The sequence below is a fragment of the Chlamydotis macqueenii genome, chromosome 2 (genome assembly GCF_036417535.1).
Source record: "Chlamydotis macqueenii isolate bChlMac1 chromosome 2, bChlMac1.mat, whole genome shotgun sequence".
Classification (NCBI taxonomy): Eukaryota; Metazoa; Chordata; class Aves; order Otidiformes; family Otididae; genus Chlamydotis; species Chlamydotis macqueenii.
Window position 1 is genome coordinate 99,319,553 of NC_141557.1, and position 15,209 is coordinate 99,334,761.

The following is a 15,209-nucleotide window of genomic DNA, read 5'->3' on the forward strand; positions in this document are numbered from 1 at the left end:
TTCGGCTTCAAATGTTAGCTCAGTCTTTGTATAAAGGGATGATGTACCATCTGCTGTATGATTTATCATTTCTTAGAAGGTCTTTTCTTTCCTTCCTGGACTAGAATACTTGCTGCTTTTATTTGCTCCATATTGCAAAAGTAATAATGTCATATGCTACTGTCCTGGAAATAAAATTTGAAGATCATTCAACAAAGACTCGGGTAACAGCAAAGGCTTGAGTAATTCATATTCAAAAATATTTAATTTTCAGATGTTCATTATATGTGTTACATTCTTGGTTACAGCAAAAGATTGTAACATATAGCATCACAGTGACATATAATCACGCCATAACAGTGCAGTTTATTACAACTGTGTAAACAAAAAGAAGTATTTCTGTAATGGCACTCTTCATGAACCAAATTCTGGCATACAGAATTTCAGCAGAAGTCAAAAGAAACATTTACAAAGAATAGAAAACCCCAAATTGAAGCACAGTATATGAACCTAGCCAAAATGGCCCAATCCACATTTCATAAGAGAAAAAAGTATCTTCAGAATTTTTTCTTGCTTGCTTTCAAGGAAATTCAATCCGAATTTTTTCAAGGCATTAATCCAACATGTGAAATATTTTTACTATTATTGAATTATATGAATAAAGAGTAGTGGTCTCTTAATTATGACCATGTGAATCCCTCCTACTATGACATTATTAAAGGAGACGAGATGATTTGGGAATGTTATTGTCTGTATAACATGACACTTGCAGAAGATATTCCTTAGGAAGTAAAAGTAAGCTATTGAGAAATAAAATCCAACATGCACCATCAAAGAAACTTTTTCGTGGGTAAATATCTCTGAGAAAAAGTAGTATCTGACTTTCCTGTGATAGAAGCAAACAATTTGATTGTAAGAGAATGTACATACTGTAAACTCTAAGATGGGGTTTGAACATGAAATACACTCATCTCAAATAGATTTTAATTATTAGCACCTACAATGTAACGCTGGGATTTAAACAATTTTAGTAGCTTTCGGGTCATGCGTTAGTTACAGCTTACTTGACAGATACCATTTGCCAGCAACGTTTTAGTGTTCCATGAGATCCTCTAAATAAAAGGATATAGGTCTGAATGCCACTACATTTTACATGTGTACCTTTCCTACAGGAAGTTTTGCATATGTTCCATCTGCAGAGAGCAGGCTGCACAGTATAGACAGAGCAAAGAAGTTACAGTTATTAAAAAAATACTGGAAAACTGGGAGTACATGATATAATTACAAGCTGGTATCTTCAGTTTACAGAAAGCTATAAATTTGCTTGTTTAAAAAAAGACATCCAACATGTGCTTACTCACATGCTGACTCAGAGGTCATGCAAACTATTAAAAAAAAAACCACCTTATAAATTTGACCCTTCAGAAATGCTGCGTATACCTCATCCTCAAATAAACTGAAGCCCCTTCAGAAACAACAGGGACCTAATGTGCAGATCGATTCAAGCAACATGTAATTGCTTCCTCTGTAATGAGAAGTGAACAGCAGTACCAAACAGGAAATTTCAGTGAATCGTACTTCATTTCAAACTCGGTTAAGTCCAAATCCAGGTTCACTTGTCATTAAGCAATGAGACTACCTTTAAAAAAAAAAAAAAAAAGCTATTTTCTTGGAGGAAGGACATTTTCTTCATAATAGCCTGGATTTACTACATTTCCAGCTGGATCATATCTAGCCACCACAAATGTTGAGCCATCACTAGCAGATGCTTTTCCGACTCCCATCTTTTTTGTGTTCTTCCAAACCATTGCTGTGAAGTGACCTGAAGAAAGAGAGATAAACATAATCATTTTACGTGGTAAACCTGTAACACTCCCTTTAACAAGTGATGGGGAGAAAGAAAGAACAATACAAAACTGTTTCTTTCTCTAACAGGAGAACAAGCTAAGGACACGGAAAGAAAACTACATCTAGCATTTTGTCTTGAAAAAGCCTGATCTGATCTGGTTCCACACTATTATTCCCATTTCCATGTCCTATATCCAAATAAGAATACCTAGTAAGAGGATCGTGAAAGTAGTTGTTTGATGAGTATCTGACAGAAAATTCGACGAAGACATCATGGTCTTTACTCCCTACAGTGTGAATAGCAGTTCTGACAGTGACTATTATTCATTTGCTCTGACCATCTCATACTCCCCCGTGTGTCTGCATGTGCAACTGTTCAAAATAATACTGCTTTTGTGGCTGCTTCTGCCTACTTGTAACAGCCACACCTGCACCATGCCACTTCATCAGTTGTTCCCTCTATGCATAGACAAATCCCATGGGAGAAAAACTGGATTTTCTTCATCTGAAACAAGCTCAGGCATATCTCCTGCTTGAGCATTATTCAAGGAACAATGTTCTTACGTTCATTCAACACCAGACTGTCAATATGCAGTCAATGGCCTGTTCCAGATCTCCAAATTATATCTGAAGTGATCTCTGTGATTTGAGCGATATAATTTGGTAGAAGACACATGTCAATGTGAACAACAGCATTTTATAAGACATCTCTATGATTCCAATTTAGTATTTTCTACAAATTAATTTGCCTTAAAAATATGTTGCCTTTTAAAAACTTGGGAGTCGAAGGAAAAATATAATATTAAAAAACTCCACAAATTTTGCTTACTTCCTCATTTCTCGGTTTCCCTTTACCCTTTTGTCAGTTTCTAACATAAAACTTAGGGAAAATTCTAATACTTTTCCCCCTCTATTTTTTTTTCTAAGAAATAAAGGTAGTTTTTTGAAAAATAGCAAAACAATTCGGCTAGCCAATTTCTTAAAACAAAGCTGTATTGTTGAAGAAACAGTACTCTGTCTGAACTTACCTGTCCCAGAAGAAAACCCTGGGTTTTGAAAGCTGTAATTTTTTATTTCACTGTACCATCTGTCAGCCACATCCTTTCCTGAAAGACAAAAGAAATCTGCTGTGGAATCCTGACTGGTAACACAAACACAAAAGTGTAGCTCACTCGTAGCCTGGCCAGCAAGATCTTCTGCCAATAGATGGCAAGAACTGTGCAACTTAAGGTAACTTCTAGAAAAATGGAGAAACAACCTTTTTACTGAGGGGTGGTTTTGAACAGTCCATCAGTTCCACCACCGGAGTGCCAGGGCCTGTGAGCCAGCACAGCCTGGCTCAAAGCCTGGGCAGGTGACCCACAAAACAGCTGTAGAATCAGGTACCATTCATCCCGTTCAGGGAAGATGTCTGCAGCAAGGTGCTCGCCTGGTAGGATGGGCTGATGAAGAGCACTCTGCTATCACCAACAGATCAGGAAACAGGACCATCTACCAAATCTTGCCTGCGGTTAAAACTTTATGAAGTTGAAGTCAGAAAAAACATTGGAAAAGAGAGATCTGTGTGGCACAGCATTTGGATTGAGATGGGGCAGAAATCCCTTTAGTCCTCAAAGAAACCATGTGGCAATTTAACACATTGAGTTTACACTTTTTTTTCTGCCCACAACCTTCTGTAACTTTCAGCCTGGAAAGTGAAGACACATCTCCCTCACCTTGGATGAGTGCTCCTGCCATTAGGCTTCTATACACAGCTTTCCCCAGCTCATCCCTTTTGGAAGGTGTTTGAAAAAACTTAAGTGAGCCATGACAGATTTTCTGAGCAAAAGGGCACAGAGACCTTTTCTACAGGGAGGCCTCTTCATGTGTGGATGCAGGTGCATGAACTTATCCCCTTACAGCTCTGAGTAAACCAAAGAAAAATGACACTTCTGATATCCTCTAGTTTTCCGTCTTCCCATCAGCATTTAATATTTAAAATTTCTGAGCGTGTTTATTTTCAGTTGTTGTTACTTAGCACTTGAGCCATCGTGGATGTCCACTTTGAGGCACTCTAACTCAGGGTACTGCAGTCAGACACCTCAAATGTACATCCCTAGAAACTGCTGCTGTGTGCAAGTCCTTGTGTCCAGTGCTGGCTCATCTCATCAAAGGCCTTCACTGGCCACAGCTGTATAAGGTCTATGACTATGGCCAGTGATGTGGCACTACATGTCTGTGGGTCTCTAAGGTTGACATTTGCCAAAGAAATAATCCTTCCTTGTTTTCTTGAGCAGTTAAGGAACCTGATAGAAACAAGGAGATTCTGATAATCTGCAGCGGATCCGCTGGAACAGGCAGCACGGAGGGCAGGAGCTCAGACCAGAGCTTGCAGATGCTATCTACTCAAAAGTCAAATGTTCTTTTCCATTACTGATCGTTAGGAAATTCTTGTGTCAAACACTGGGGGCGTGGGGGGCAAAGGGGGCAGGCTTTTCCCTGAGCTACATCAATAATGAAATTTTTGCTTAGCATTCCAGGACATATAACGCAAGGCCAGTTGATTTCATAGCAGGCTGCCAGCACTATTAAGCCTACCGTCACGAAGAACGCTGGTCCCTGGTGGACTGCTGGCTGCAGAACAGCAATGACTCATGTTTTGCTGTTTTGCAGCAAAAAGTCTTAAACTTGCATTGTTCTAGAAGCCAGACGCTGAGCTGTTAGCTCCTTGAAACTTCAGTGTCTTAGGAGTGCAGTCTGGTAAAAGGATGGTGTTGTTAGTCTGGCAAGCTGGCTGTCAGAGGTGTCATTGGAAATAAAATATTGAATGAAATGCCATCTCTTGAGAAATTTGTGTACTGAAAGTACTATAAACTTACCTCTGCCACAGTGCTTGTTAGGAATGGTGCTCTCTTAGTAGAGTCAATTTACACTTTCTACGTAACAAAACCTCTCTTGCTTCACAAAGTAAATGTTTCAGGAATAATAATATGTTCCTTCATTCCCTGCTCTCCCTGCACCAAACAACAAACCCTGTAGACCTGTTTCATTTGTTACTCACACTAAAGCTAAAATGAAGTCTGAAAAAAAAGTACAATAATTGATATTTATAGAATTCAAGGGGAAAAGAAAAAGTACATAGTAAAAAAAAAACAAAAAACAAAAAACCAAAGAGATCATGCTGTACCACCCTCAACTTCAAAGCTGTGAGGGATTTACATGTGTTTGTGGCAAGCTGAGTGGAACAGAAGTACAGAACATGACTGCAGATGTGTCAGATCTTATGAAGCACGTCTTTTATGTGTGCAAGTGCTTAAGTGACTACACTATGTAAGAAGTATTTTTACAGATGTAGGACTGCATTCCCACTGCTACCAGCACTTCATTCCCTCCATTAATATATCAGTGTGACATAGCATAAAGAGTAGTTCAAGAGAAAGTCAACCTCACTCTGCTTACTGGAGCTCTAAGAAGTGCACCTAGACTCCACGTGACAAGAACTTAAAACCTGCATAACGGAAATGCTGCAAGACACATGGAAGTTTTGACAAACATAGTATCTCTTAATATTTTAAAAATTTAGTTAAATTTATTTACTTAAATAAATTATTAATTTATTTTATCCTGTGAAAATTTGCTAACTCTTTAATTCAAGGGAGATGGCAATGGCATCAGGTAAGAATACCTCAATCCTGTACATGAAAGACAATGAGCATAGCTGGGTAGAACAGTCTGCGATGTGTTAATTCCCAGCCTCCATGGATGAAAGCTTGCAATTTACTGCAGCCAGGCAGTGAAAGCCTAGAAGCTGATAGCTGTGCTCCGTTTATTCACGTGCAGGATCAGGTCATCATTATATAGCATTGCTGTCATCCTCCTTGAATTACACAGGCTGTGAGAAATTAAAGACCGACTTGCTCTGGGTAAAAGAGAAAGTGACCAAAGGACTAGGCAACTTGTGACACACTCTGTCTTGAAATTACGTTAAAGAAGTGGCCTGGAAGTGAAGGGAATGTATTGTATCTGTCATACGCCACAGGAGGTGGGAGAAGCTGATACACAGGGCGCTAACGGAAAAGTCCATTTTGAGCCCAGCAACCCCTGGACTTCCCTGGCCCTACAGAAAACAAACTGAGAGAACAGCAGAGGGGTCAGCAGAGCACTGAGCCTGGGTCAGCAGAGCACTGAGCCTAGCTCAGTGCTTAGCAGCAACTTGCTTCCTCAAACTTGCTGTTTCTGAGAACTGACCACAGTATTTCCATTTTAAATTATTGCAGAATAAGTGATGTAGTTATATTTAGTGCCCGTTTCCCTTGCATTTCAATGTTCCATTGAAAACAGCTCCCACTTCCCCTAAACGCCCCCCCAAAACACGGGTTGTTTGCTGTTAAAAATGCACTTCAATCAGAAGGACACCGAAAAGAAATCTCACTTCCACCCCTCATTCCCTATTATAGCAGAAATGATAGAAGTTTACTTCTCTCAAAAAGCATGCAGATCTGTTCTACGGTCAGCACTGCGGCTTCTCTTCTGTTGCTCCACTTGCAGAACCAATTAGTATACTGCTGTTTTTTTAAAAATATCCTTCCTGTTTGCATTGCTGTAAACCACATTCACAGTTTCAACACTTTCTCTATGGAAACGTAGTTTGGCTTCACCCTTCTCCTAGTGATAGCTGACTGATGGCCTGCTCGGTTAGACTTACTAGATGTTCATTTTGGAACAGGCCGAATCTTCCTCTAATGAGTGTCGTCAGTACCGTGACTCTGTACATGTCTACACTGCAGAAAAATGTGGTGCAGCAATGCTTGAATTAGTGCCCAAGACGAGGTCCAGAATCAGCACAGTGATTTTATTTTCTTTTATTTACCCAAGCTACGAGCTAGTCACGTGGCCACAATGACGGTGCCTCAGGCTGCCTCATGTGGTCAGAGGACTGACCGTATGAGGTCAGTCCATACATAGGACTATCAGTCCTGGTGTGAAGTTCTTCTGCTGATACCACTCTCTCAAGCGTAGAGTGATAAAAAGGAGCCACTGCATGTAAACAGGTGTCAGTACTCTTGCCTGGCATGCTCTGCATCAGATCAGTTGTCCTGTTGTCTTACTAAATTTCATTTCTAGCTGTTCTCCTGGATGAGGAACTCTATTCTGCATGGACATGTGCAGGCATCTGAGTGACAACAACTGCCATGAGACCAAGGTTTGCAGGGACTGAGGTGTCTCGGTGCCAGCAACTGGAGCACTAGGACGGGTGCAAGTGCGTGAGCACTAGCAAAGTGCAAGCCGGATTGGAGTAGGTGAAGTGGTTTGGGAAGAGTCACTACAGGAGTGTATGGCTAACACAGGGACAAGGAGGGTCCCAGCCGATGGCCAGGGAGCTGCGTGTGCACGTGTGCAAGGGGCTCTGTACCAATGACCAGAGTGCAAACGCAGCCTCAGGGGTTTGTACGTCCAGTTGCCAGAAGCTGGGGAGACCGGGATCCAGGGGCAGCTACTAGGCAGACTGAGTGTCTAAGCCCAGCTGCTGCAGGCATCCACACTGGAATTTTACTTCAATTACAAAAATATATATTTATATATTGTTTGATGTTATAAAAATATAGATTTTATATATGTATTTTAAAATCCTTTACTGGAAAAATATTTTTATATGTATATGTTTTATTCATATGTATTGCAATAATGGACTTCATCATGATCAGCCAGAAAGGGGAACAGGATGAGGCCACTGATGCTGTTCATGTGAATGCTGACTGCCTCTGCCTGTGCTGATCTGTGTGCCCACCTGCATATGTATGCATGGACATGTTGTACACATGTGTTTGTCTGTGCATGCCTGCGAATGTATCCTCAGCCTCACTACTGGGGGATACAAAGCTGTGGCAGATCTACTACTGCATTCGGCTTCCCCTAACATTTAATTTCCCTGGCCTTGCCTTAGTGTTTCTCTTCACATCAAAGAATCCTTAAATCTTCAAGTAATCCCACTGAGTAAGTTGCTGAAATCATTCTAATAAAATCACACAGGGCATAGGATGGGCAACACCATGGAGATCTACTTAAAAACTGGGTACCACAAACCTCAGAATTTTCCTCAAACATTTTTCTTGCTTTTGTTATCAGAGCCTTCCTTCCACTGGTCTGAGGGGAAAGAAGGTAGAGGCAGATTTACATTTGCCTCAGAAATAAAACATCTACCTAGATCGCAATCATACTAATGCTTTTAGGAAGTAATCCTCTACTTCTAGCATTCCTCGTGCAAGTCTTTATTTTATTTTACCTTATTTAACTTAACAATACTGTATAAGCCTGGTGTTAGACAACAAGAGATGCATCAAGGCAGGCTCTCAGTCAGAGCATGTTCCTCCAGGGCGGGGGCAGAGGGTGCCTTTGCCAGTCTGCTCTCTTGTCCCAGTGTGCAGGCAGACCCAGGTTCCTCCCGTAACAGATTTGGGTGACAAATTACAGTAAGTTTCTGTTACGAACTCTCTAGAATTCAACAAGCTGCAGTGTTTTTACAGGCAACATGGCACATTCTTTGCAACCCCCCCAGCCGTCCCAACCAGAATTTAGACATCCAGCGCTTGCCTTCAGCCTCCGGACACACGAGAAATGAGAGGAGGCATCCTGAGAAGCCTGACATACTACAGCTGCCAAGGCAGGCTGCGGTCTCTCGCATTAGTGGCAGATGACAGCTCACTTATTTGAGCACAGACAAAGAGCAGTCTGCCATGGAGCAGTTCCTGCAGGACTGGAGGGAGGAAACAGCTGTCAACTATTTCTTGGATTACAGGGATAAACATATTTCCAGCAACAGCTTTAGGCCATGTAACTCTCAAATCCTGACTACAATTCAAGGTATTCTTGTACCAGGAGAGGGGTCAAATTAGAAGGCTCTTAGAGTTGAAAGCTTAAATCTTCTCTGAAACAAGAAATACATCTCCTGGCGTTATTACAGAACTCAGTAAGAACCAAAATAAACAACAGCATCACTTTTTTAGAGAGAATACAGAGCATGCTGGAGGTTTATTGAGTTTTGCTTTATCTGGGAAAGAAACCGGAAGAGACTGTCTGCCTTTGTTAAGCCCGTGAATGGATGCCTTAATACAAATTTCAGCCTCATTGAGCAGGGTACAAATTAACTATCCAAAGGGAACTATATGAGAAAAAAAGGAAGAATGAACCAGCTCCGCAGAGAGGAAGACTAAACCCAGATGAGAGAATAACTTTCTTTGAAGAACTAGTTTTCTCATTTTGGTACTGCTACATAGGGAATGTAGAAGTGTTTTACAGAACAAAAGAGGATGTAGCTTAATTTTCTCAGCAAGACATTCAATCCTGTGGATAAAAAAAAAAAAAAACAGCAACAAAATTGCTCAAATCTGGCAAGTTATGTATGGAAACAGTGCATTGAAGACAACAAATGGGATCCAGAAAAAGACAGGCATTATATAATTTGTGGAAGGATTTGTGTGTTTTGTTTCCAGCTCTCTAAACGGGAATTCTGTGACTTTAACCTCGGGGGCAGGAGCACAGGCGATTAACACAAACAAGAAGGAAGAAGTAAGCTCAGTCAGTGAGTCATAGCCGCTATGCAAACTTTGCCATCCATCTGTGTTTTCCCATGCTGCTCTGAACCCTTGCTTCAGACTCTTGTAACAGACAGAATGCCAGATATGAGTAGATCAAATAGTATTTTTCCATCCCGGGGTTTCTTTTTCAACATGAAAAAGTACCCATTAGGGACTAAAGTTGGCACTTGCAGAGGAACTGAGCGTCCTGGGTCTCAAACTCACTTGCTAAAATTTCCAGGTCCTTCAAACACGGCCTCCAGCTTGCAGCAGTGAGCTTCTGTTTCCCCAAAGCTGTGCTGGAAATTCCAGGGGTAGATGGGAATAAAGAAGCAAGTGGTCACTTTTAATACATCCCACCTGCTGTCTCAGCAGGCTAAGGTATAAGCCCTGCCTGCTGGAGGAGGCAGGAGGGAAGAGCCTGTGGAACACTGCTGCAACTGAGGGCTCACTGCATGCTGCCAGCCTGGCCAAAATTCAGCTCCTCGGACACCCAAACCAAAGGCTGCCAGTTACATGTTACATTTATGATCAGAAAAATATATGGAGTATTTTTGTCTTCAAACATGAGGGCATGGAAAAGGGCTCAAAGCCTCTTCGCTGACAGAGCAGAAGAGACTAGATGTCTAACACATTAGCCTCTGATGCTCTGGTTTCCGCCCCGCGTTTTGCCCCCATGGTCAGGAACTGCTGTGTAGCATGCAATGACTGTTTTTCCAGCTTCCTCACCACAGCTGGCCTGTGGTCAGCCCTCTCTTTGGCTGGGACAAACCAAGGATAAAGGTGAAGTACCGGACGTTGATGGCTTTCTTCTCTCCACCTGTGGACACACAACCAGCACTCACAGCAGCTCCACATCTGGGACACACAGAGCAGCCTAACTGCCAAGCCCTGCCTCCAAAGGGACACAGCACACTACCACAGCTCCTCACCCTCTCTATGCCTACATGTGCTTCTTGCTCATGTAGGTGACTGCAAGCCACCATCCTGTCCCCATGGAGTCTGGGTAGGGCTGGGCTGCAGTGGACGCATTTTTAAAGCGGAGGAAACACCACAACTCTTGCAACCAGACGCTCTGAGCCCAAAGTACATGAATGACACAAGCCATGTACCCAGTGTCTGTGAGACAAGAGAAGAAAGCTTACCTGGTTGGTCATAGGATGCCCATGCTAGGTTTTCTCCACATTTTCCATTAGCAGACTCAGAGCTGTGTTTGAGGACCCTTGTGGTAGCCAGTTCTTCTGCATACCTAGCAAAGGAATCCACACATTGAGTCATGGACCTCAGCCACAATGAGCAGAGAGCAGGAGGAGTGGGAGAAAAAGGAGGAGATGCAAGCAAGGAATTTTCCTGGAAGATGATGGTTTAAGCCAAGTTACTCTGCTGCAAAGCCCTGAAGCCAGGGATGCTTTAAGCTTACATAGATCTAGAACTTAGGCAAAGGGAAGCCCTAGAGGCCATTTTCCTTGTCTTTATGAGCACCTGTGTCACGGCTAAGAAGGGCCTAGAAGAAATCAAAGAGCAGATCTCCTCCCACCATGTTCTGCTCAGCACCTAGAAATCCACCGGCCACCCTTAGCTCCTGCTGCTGGGGGAAAGGGAAGTACCTGCAGCAACTGCTACAGGCATCACCTCCTGACATTTCTAGGCCCCTCATGGGAGTAACCTAAATGTTCTGGATGAGATGGAAAAAAAGACAAAAGGGAGGATTCAGCCAAAGCAAGTGTAAAAAACCCTACATTTACAAATTAAAACAAGTCAAATGCAAAACAAGAGCATTGTGTCAGGAAACAATATGGAGGAGAAGGGGACCACATGAAGAATCTGAGGCAACAACTGTGTATACCAACATAGGGATAAGCAGCACTGTTTCTATAGAAGTTGACGTGTGAGAGTGGGATGTATTTTATTGTCTTATGACAATAAGGTTAAGAAGAACATAATGTGTAAAACAATTATTCTTGTTACTCAGCATTGGAAAGGCTTCAGTACAGACAGTGAAACTGAAAAGACCATTTGTTATTTCTCATGGCACGAGAAATAGGAGGCAAGACACAGAATCATCAGGTCATAGATTTAAAAGTCAAGTAAGACAACGCACTTTTTCCGCACTGTGCAGCAGAAGTCATTGCCACAGGACGATGCAGGCACATGTGGGTTTGAAAAAGAGCTGGACAAATTTACAGTGTGTGTATGTTGGGGTGAATCTTCAGGGCTTATTAAACAACAGCAACAACAACAACAACAACAAAAAGATTATATAACCTACTGCTTAAGAAAACCATAAGATCCAGGAAAAAACTGTAATTTCCAGGGGAAGATAATGGGGGAAGGATCACCACATTTGTTTTGTCCTGCTACTCCTTCCCTAATGATGTTTTACTGGCATCTGCCAGAGACAGGAAATTCGTCCAGCTGAACATTTTGGCCCAAGCTAGTACTTCAGTCATTAGGTTCTCATTTCCTTCTGTCCTAATCCTCCACCAAAACAACAAAAAATGTATTTATCTACCTCCATTAATTTAGAAATAATGAAAACTTGTCAGTTGTTAGCCTGCTAGATCCTGAACTAGATGATCTTTCATGCCCCATATCACTACAGTCCTGCAATTTTTCTCTTCAAGGATTCCCACATCCCAGGCAAGAGGTAAGAATGGAACAAAGTACACATTGCTCACAGACAGAGTTGCCAAGGATTTGAGACAAAGGGTGATGAATTCACTGTAGCTCAGGCAGTTGAAAGCATGAGATTTGCGTCTGAGATCATCACCCTATGCTTCATTACAGTCAGAGATAAACAGACACCTGCTGAGGGTGACTCATCTCATCCTAAAGCAGGGATCCAACAGTCAGTTCATCTAACCTGTTGCAATTATTGGAACTGAAAATAGTAGGAAACAGACCATTTTCAACACAGATAGAGAAGGACAGAAAAGTACCCAGAGATACAACAAATATATACCAACAAAGATATATCTGAAGAAAAGGTGAAGTTCCTCTTTGCATTCAAGATTACGCAAAATCTGTCTTGACAAATATGAGATTTCCTATATTTCATGTCTTTTATTCAGATCAAACCATTTCTGGTTCTTGCTATCAACCAGTTTCACCACGTTCTGAACATGTGTCTTTTAATTCTTACAAGTTAAGTTACAGACCATGACCAAACAAAGGTTTCCTATTGTTAATCATCACAGTGGGGAAAGTCAGCTGAGACCAGAGAGGACTGTAAGGAATTCCAGAAGGAACTAAAAATACCCAGCAAGGGCAATAGCACACTTAGAGATAAATGTGGAGCAGTGCATATTTGACAGAATAATCTGAACTATTCATACAAGTTGACTTGTTCAAACCAACTGTAGCACTTTGGAGACACAAGAAGGGTTATTGACAAGTCAATGAAATTTCTTCCTTGTTGTGAGGCATCATGTAAAACAGAAAGAAAACAATCCTTTGAAGACCAGAAGGAAAATCCCAGCAGATTACAAAGGTATGTGAATGAGTCACTGGCATTCCATCTCTTAGAAATACTGTATCTAGTTATCATAGTGTCTCAAGAAAAAGAAATGTGAAAAATAAAGTCAGAATCAGATTTTGCTTGCTGCCAGAGGCCACGTCTACACCTCATGTACACTGTGTGTTGTACAGCACAACACCTGGCAGTGATCTCTGGTCTAGGAGTGCTGGAGCTGGTGCATCTGTGTGACAGCACAGCACCATTCTGGGCCAGTAAATCAAGTTCTGGAAAGGCTACAGCCTCTCCAGCTCCCAGCCAGCTGGTGTGGAGAAGTCTGCCCAGTTACGGTAGAAAGCCTAACAGGAGATGAGATCTGATGTCTGCAGGAATCAAACTGGCCACTATTTAGCTGTTATGGAAAGCCATTTAGTTTCTGAATAGCTTAATCAGCATTTACTCCTTCAGGTATCTCCTTTGTACTCTGAGGATCAGTTTGAAAAAAAAAATTGAAGATTTTCAAATCTACCTTGAAAAAGGTTGCTGTAAAAGGAAAGGAAATAATCTGGTGGTTGTGTCTACAGCAAAGAGGACAAGCAGTAATAGACTCAAATTTCTGTAAGGAAAACTTGAGGCAGACAGCAGGAAGATGGATCCATTGTACGTTAGACTGACAAGAAGTTGTGCAGTCTTCAGCACTGAAGAAGAGGTAAGATGTCTCCCCCTTGACAGACTAGAGAATAATGTATACTGATTTTGCTTTTGGGGCAGGGAGATAGACAATTTGGTCTAAAATTACTTCCCCCCAATTCCATTGATTTTAGACCAGTGAAGACCAGGTTATTTTATCCATTATTCCAGCAGCAGTGGATATTCTCCTGCAGATGACAATCCATCATCTGACAGAGGTGGTGGTGAAGCATGTTTTAGGCAACTGCCCTTTGCAAAGGAGACACACTAATGTAGACGGATGCAGCCCACATCTGGAAAAGGTTGCAAGAAAGATTTATACAGTTGTGACCACAGAAGTGCCCATGTGACCAGCTGTTGCTATGTGATGGAGAAAGAAGGGATGAAAAGAGTTGGGTAGGGACACAAAAACGTAGAGTCCCTCACTTTTCACCCAGTAAGTCTTCATCGAATATCAGCACATCAAAAGGCAAATATTTTAGCAGTATGCACAGTCAAACCTAACAAATAGAAGTGTTACAAATCTCATTAAAGAAAATAAAGGACTGAACTCACTGTTGGGCTCCTCTGTTTAACTTCTTGCAGAGTTTTAATGGGGGGACTCCGTGTTTCTTCCTGTAGTCATTGTGTGCTTTCAAGACTTCTTCAGCAAATTGCTTGGAAGCTGAAATCACATCAAAAAGAGTGGAAAGGTCTGTCAAATACAGACATCAGTAAAGACAGAAAAAGCATACCTTGTAGCTAAGATACTGGACTGAAGAACAGAAGCATACCACCCTCATTACCCGAAAGTAGGATGAAACAAACTGTTCATGCCTTCTGTGCAGAAACTAACTCAAAGAGACACTCCCAGTGGGACTGTACAGACTCGCTAGAGGTTGAAGAAAAATGCAAACCTTATTCCTTTCCTCAATAGCAAGGTGATTTAAGGTTAGTTTGACTGACTTTCATTTTAAGATTTCAGCTCACTGCATCACCCCTGCAAAGTCTCAGAGTAAGCAACAAATAGGTCCTTTGAGGAGATGCACTAAAAATGCAAATTATTGTCCCTGTATGCAAGAATTTTCTGTATTAGTCAAGACACCACCTAAAAAACCCAGAGATACTGAAATGTTTAGAACTATGTAAATACTTTGAAACATGCACCATTCTTTTTATTCATTATATAGTACAAGTTCATAGAAATTTCAAAATGCACCTTTATTTGGCTCAAGACAAATAATTGTTCACACGCAGCAAGTGGTAAGGAAAGAAATGACTGCTGGGGATCATTTCCCGCCCCCTGTGCTAGAGTGTATTTGGTAAATATCTGAATTCCAAAGTTACTGCAAAGCTCTAAAAGAGCTCATGTTTGTACGCTGGTAAACTTGGGACTCTCAGCAGCAAAGGTAGAGAACAAGTGACAAGTCACAGTGCAATTCACTTTGACAGCAATTTCACGTTAACTCCTTTTATGACTTTGCTGATTTTTCCCAAGATTCAGAGGAAAAAAAAAAAGTCTCTCTCATTGGTCACCCTGTGGAATTTGCTGCTTTAAGAGAAATTTGGAACCTGAAACAAGATATCAGGACACTTAGAGAGGTGTGGATAGCATCTTCAAAACAGAAAGACAGTTTTCTCTATATTGCTGAAGCTTCTGAACAGGCCAAGACATCTTTGAATATTTACTCCAGTTTTGCTGTTAC

At 41.5% G+C, this 15,209-nt stretch overlaps 1 protein-coding gene across 3 annotated transcripts in view; it reads right to left on the reverse strand.

Moving 5' to 3' along the window:
- Positions 1-217: 217 nt before the first annotated feature.
- Positions 218-15,209, reverse strand: part of GLIPR2 (GLI pathogenesis related 2) — a 37,690-nt gene continuing 22,698 nt past the window's right edge. For all 3 annotated transcript variants that reach the window (XM_086740521.1, XM_086740520.1, XM_086740522.1), the window contains 4 exons: positions 14,080-14,188; positions 10,526-10,629; positions 2,856-2,933; positions 218-1,801 (listed from right to left, as the gene is read on the reverse strand). In XM_086740521.1, the coding sequence (XP_086596647.1) occupies positions 1,641-1,801; positions 2,856-2,933; positions 10,526-10,629; positions 14,080-14,188 (452 nt within the window). In that variant the 3' untranslated portion in view covers positions 218-1,640. The remainder of the gene's footprint in view (positions 1,802-2,855; positions 2,934-10,525; positions 10,630-14,079; positions 14,189-15,209) is intronic.